At 39.7% G+C, this 5,795-nt stretch overlaps 1 protein-coding gene and 1 long non-coding RNA gene across 2 annotated transcripts; both read left to right on the top strand.

Annotated features, from left to right (window-relative positions):
- The first annotated feature begins 811 nt into the window (after positions 1–811).
- On the top strand, positions 812–4,179 carry zdhhc24 (zDHHC palmitoyltransferase 24). Its single transcript, XM_010788612.1, has 3 exons — positions 812–1,385; positions 2,093–2,370; positions 2,572–4,179. The coding sequence occupies exons 1-3, from the start codon at positions 1,093–1,095 to the stop codon at positions 2,862–2,864; spliced, it is 864 nt and encodes a 287-aa protein (XP_010786914.1). The 5' UTR covers positions 812–1,092; the 3' UTR covers positions 2,865–4,179.
- Positions 4,180–4,659: 480 nt separating this feature from the next.
- Positions 4,660–5,795, top strand: LOC104960533 (uncharacterized). The gene is made up of 3 exons (XR_799995.1): positions 4,660–4,703; positions 5,546–5,593; positions 5,713–5,795. It is a non-coding gene; the product is annotated as an uncharacterized lncRNA (long non-coding RNA).

A 5,795-nucleotide genomic window follows, 5' to 3' on the forward strand; every position in this document is an offset into this window, starting at 1 on the left:
GCACTGCTTTGGCTGATTCTGAGGAGTTGAAAAGTCTCTATTGAATAGCATTGGCCTGTTGACACTTAGATAAAAATAGTGGATCATAATGCAGCATCGTACTAACTGGTGTCACACACAGTTTTCTACCCTCACACACAACATCTTTAAAAATCAAAAACATTACCCAAACTACATTATGTACTCCCTCTTTTGCACCACACTGTAAAAACCCATACAGAAGTCCAATTGTATTTGGGGGGTTTCTGTTTTTAATGATTTTGAAGAGAAAGTCTAACAACTGCGATTACTTCTTCGATAACTTCTTCCTGAATTCATATTCAAGGAGCTTACCTCTTTGTTAGCATCTGCTCTCTTTGGTTTATGAAAGTGTCCGTCAGGTGCCTTAGAGGCAGTGATTTCTTCTTCGATGCAGCCATGACTGCAGGCTTTCAGTGGATACAGAGATTATCAGGGATTAAGGTATCCTCTTTGGGGGGGGGAGGGATCAGAGGCATGCTGCCAATAAACACATGGGGTTAATCTGCAGTGAGAGCTTTTTTTTCTTTTTAATACATGCAAAATAATAAAATAGCCAGCATGACAATATGATAACATGATGAAGTGAAAATAAAAACAATTTACAGAAATGACAAGAAAAGTAAATCACTTTTAAATCTCTTTAGTTTTTTTTTTTTACAGAATATTGTGTGTACGATTTTAAATGAAACCTATTTAGAGGAGCACACGATTGTCCACCCATGGCCATGGGACGGGTGACATACACAAGCGGAACCAGAGTGCGTTGTTTCAATGCGGATGTATTTTCATGTAGCACCTGTCGGGAGCGTTCGGTCGAGTAGCTGAGATTGCGGTAGTGAGGGAGTTAATAGAGACTGAGAGTCGTTCATTTCAACTCTTTCATTTCATGAATTCGTCTGAAAGTTATATAAAGTATTGTTGATATCATGCGGTTAATGTAACTTCAAACACAAAGCTATTGGAGCGGTTATTATCATCTATAAGCTAACAAACGGTTACTAGAGTGCGCCTGTCAAACCGCTCCCCGCCCTGAGAGCTGTCACATCACGGAGAGCTGGACAGGCAGGAAACATGACCAGTTTAGCTAGTAAAGTTTTCGGCAGGGTCGACAGGGTGTGCCGCCACCTCCCAGTGTTCCTCAACACCTTCCTGGTGTTCTCCATCACCGGGGAGGTGAGTTACTTGGTGCTGGTGGAGGCGGACCAGCAGAAGACGGAGTGGTCCGGCTGGTGGAAGGCGGTCCACCTGCTGGCTCAGTACTTCATGCTCGGGAACATCTGCTGGAACGCCCTGCTCTTCCTCCAGACCAGCCCCAGCATCAGGGGGGTGTTCCTGGGGGGAGATGGCATGGGTCAGGGGTGGAGGTGAGGAGTGCAGGGGTTATATAAGGAAATAATGGGGTTTTATTTGGAATTCTTCATACAGCCTTGGTTTGAGGATTCACAGTAAACTATATAAAGCCTCCTTGTTTACATATTCCTGTTTATTTGTGGTGTCTGTTGCTCTTACTTTGGCTAGACCCTATTTACTCCATGTACAATGATATTTAGAATACAATTATTATTTTATAGTTTAATTATAATATGACCATTTGGTGTTTTTCTTAATTTGATAGAATAGAGGAGAGAAAAATGTGATCCCCACTGTCCGACTTCCACCATTAGGAGAGTTATATTTGGCTTTTTTACAGGTGTAAAGATTGATTTGTTCCACAGTTTTCTTTTGGCCCAAAGCAATGCTTTTTCTAGATAATAAATCTCACAATAGGTTGAGCTTGGTATATTTCCATTATTAGGAAAATGGTGAATTATCGTCACGAGTGAGTTGGAAAAACTGTCCATCTTGGCAGAGAAGCAAACAACTGAATTTTATTTTACAGTTCTAGTTATGTAAAAACAAACAGACGCACTCAATGTTTGAGTTTTTTTCAAATTTGCATATCCTCCCACATCCTCCCCGTCTGATGATCACAGTCTCTTTGTTTTAATGAGATTAACAAAACAGTATTTTAGAGCCAAAGCAGCATTTCTCATTATAAATAAATGTATTTTTGTTCTTGTTTTTCCAACAGGTACTGTTATACATGTGAGACACACACTCCTCCTCGCTGCTCCCACTGCTACGACTGCAAAGTGTGTGTGCTGCGGCGGGATCACCACTGTGTCTTTTTTGGCCAGTGCGTGGGCTTCCGTAACTACCGCTACTTCCTGAGCTGCTTGTTATTTATGTGGTCTGGGCTCCTGTACGCCACTCTGATGAATGCAGAGGTCTTCATTGTCATATTGAAGGAGGGTGTGACATTGCATAGCGTCATGCTGCTGGTCATACCCTGGATCATGCTGGTGTCAGGTAGGAGCTGGTTTTGCCACTTTCGGTCTGTTTGTAGGAAGGATAATTGCAGGTTGATCCCCACAACTCTCGGTGTATAATAACGCTGCAAGGGGTTGTAAATGTAACCACATTTATTTAATGTACAATATTAACCTAAGCTTGTATTTATATCACTGGCTTTCTTTTAATCAGTTCTGCTGCTGTCTCTTCTCTCCCCAGGCCAGGTGTCACCAGGTGCCTTTGCCTTCGCATTCATCGCCGACACATGCGTGGTGGGCTTCCTGCTGGTGTCCGCCTTCTTCTTCTTCCACATAATCCTGATGTTTCGGGGACAGACCACCAGGGAATGGTACTCGACCCGCCGACCTTACAACCTCGGCGTCCTGGGAAACCTACGTCACTGTCTGGGTGTTCGCTGGTACCTCTGCTGGCTCTGCCCTCTCATCCCATCACCTCTCCCCGGAGACGGGATACACTTCCAGCTCACAGGATCGCTGGACCCCAGCCGGTAACAGCTGAAAGTCTGAATATGAACAAGCCGTGTGTCTTTGCTTTAGTGGTGATAGTTAATGTAATCGGGAGCAGCAGCTGTAACAAAGGACACCTCAGTTCACGGAGAGGTAGCTTGGGATGGGAAGAAGACAGAGCAGTGTGGTGGTTTAAGATGTGACTGGGTATATCTGTCTACCGATATTTTCTCCGTAGCCTTTACCCGTGCGGGGACAACGAAATGATGGGCCTACTTCAGAAGGGTACATTGACCTCCATTTAAAGGTATTCTGTATATTAACACAGAAATTAGCAGTGTTCCGCTGGAATACTGAGCCATGAAGACGTATCAGGACAACTCTGAAATGAGAATGGAGTAACATATATAGGTTTAAATTCTTGTTTACAAGCACTTGCGACAGCTGACTACAACCTCTGGGTAGTCACTTGAATCGGCCTTTTTCGTACTGTTTTTTTTAATATAAATCTGAAGGTTATAATCAGTTTGGCCTTGATGATGACAAGTCCAATAGGATTCTAAATCTTCTGTTCGTTAGCAGTGATTTTGTTTTCCACTAATCGACAGCCACTCCTGAGCTCCAGCTGATGTATTACACTGTGCTCTCTGCTGGTTTTTGTTGCATCGAGTAAGACATAAAGACCACTGAGAGGGGGGGGGGGTTCACAATGAAGGAAAACATTTGTAAGAAAACAGTCAATAGAAATTGCACATAACATAACATTTAGTAGGAATAAATCGAATAAACTGAATTGTTCAGTTCTGATTCTGAACCTGTGGCCCGTCCTTACGACATATTAATTGAAAGAAAATATATAATTATTTTGTTATTAACACTATGTACTCAAAGCCTGCTTTGATCTTCCATTTAGTATGGATTTGGGACACAGTTAACATTTCTCACAGCCGTTGATGCCAACTGACTTTTGCTACGTCAGTACCATCTTTTTTCTCTCTCTCTTTTGCACTTTTGTTTTTGTTATTTTATTCCTACTCGCTGTAAATGGAAATAAAAATGACAAGCCTTTGTTCTGACAGGTAATCGCACTTGTCCTAAAAGATCTGCCAAATATTGTTTGTTTAGGTTTTATTAATTGTTTGCTATTATATATACGGTATGTCTTCCTATTTCTTTTTGTTGGCCATTTTATATGGGTCACACCCAATAAATTATCTCAAGGGAAGACCAGAGCCATGGATACTTTTTTTTATTGTATTATTATATGTTTGTTTTTTGTGTTGTAATAGCAAAATGTGGATTTGTGGGAAGTGTTTTCTGCTGTTTTCTAATAATTTTACACATGCATGCTTGAGTGAAAAAAAAGTTTTTCTTGCAGATTTTGATTCTAATGTAGAAATTAAAACAAAATACAATGAACATTTATAATCATTTATCAAAAAGACAGATAAATCAAATTAAAAAAAATAGCTCGCTTTTGCAACTTTTTCATTCATCACATTCTGAATTAATTAGAATAGTGGTCAGGGTCTAATCCTGCACTTTATTGTTGAATGTAAACAATAAAGCATAATTGTATCTAGTTTGACTAACAAAAAAGATTTTCAAATGATTACAGTATGCTGCATAAAACCTGCATAAAACACAAATTCTAGCACTACAAAATGTAAAGAATTCATAAAAAAGTTAGTGTTTTCTAATGGCTATGTATCTGATTGTAATTAGGTTTTAATGTAAAAAAAAACTACAATAACAAAGCAAGTACAACAATTGAAAATGCTTCCCTTAGCAACAGTCACTGCCAGGTGCATGGTTACCAGCAACGTGCAGTCTTCGAACAACAACTCCGCTGGTGCAACTCCATTGTATTGGATTTACTCGCTAGTAAGGCATCATTTTTTCCCGTTTCTAAAGCAGATATCATTTTTAAAAAACAGTAGTTTTAGCTGAATGTAGTATTATAGCAGTATGATAACTTTTGGTAAACTTGGTATCCTAGCTTGGAACGCTAGCTAGCTCAGAAACGTTGGCTAATGTTAGCTAGCTAAATCTGCTTTGAAAATATAAGTGAATGGGTTCAACAGGTCCTGTAAAATACTCCACGTAATTATCCTAGTCATATTTTATATGTATTTTACTTTAACACATATGAAAATGTAGCCAGCTTTTAACAGTGGCATAAGGAAGTATGTTGCTTGGTAGCAACAACACAGTTAGGCATGTTCTACAGGCTAGCTAATAAGCCCTGCGTTAGCATGATTACAAATCCTAATTTTGCAGAATGACTAATTTCAGAATTATACATAACTGAATTGTAATAATTGAGCAATTACTGTATTTATCACTTTAATGCTGCAGCAGGTCATCCAGGAGCTAATTTATATTATGTTTGTTAACTTTCAAATATAATTTAGCAGAAAAGGGTTGTTCATGTTTACTGTTACAGACGCAAAGGGCCCTTTTCCATCAATAACAAGCTGAGATGCATTCATTGCAATCCCATCTCATTGTTTTAAATGCCAATTGAAATCAGTCTTGGAAGGATGGATAAAAGCTATTTCTGCTCTTTTTATTGTTAGTTCTACTTTGTGCACATTTTAAGAATGAATGTATGTTACACTAGTTAGATGAGTTAACTAGATATAACCCAGAGACTGTTTATTGACAGTGACACCATGATGACTATTTAGTATGCCATTAATGAGCTATACCTGTTTTGCCACAAGCATTGGAGAGGAGTAAGCCATGAAGATGGATGCCAAAGATGAAAATATGTGAGTGCTGTTCACTGAATAAACCCACACACACCAACATGATTGAGTTACTAAGCAGCAATACATGGAGCTTGCTCTCTGGTGTGTGTGTGTGTGTGCGTGCGTGTGTGTGTGTGTAGGAAACTGAAGGAGATGCGTGAGAAAATGGAGGAGCTGGAGCACAGTCTAAACCAGCAGAGGGACCGCAATGCTAAACTAAACG

This window comes from Notothenia coriiceps, unplaced genomic scaffold, assembly GCF_000735185.1.
Source record: "Notothenia coriiceps isolate Sejong01 unplaced genomic scaffold, NC01 NC01_scaffold00031889, whole genome shotgun sequence".
Taxonomy (NCBI): domain Eukaryota; kingdom Metazoa; phylum Chordata; class Actinopteri; order Perciformes; family Nototheniidae; genus Notothenia; species Notothenia coriiceps.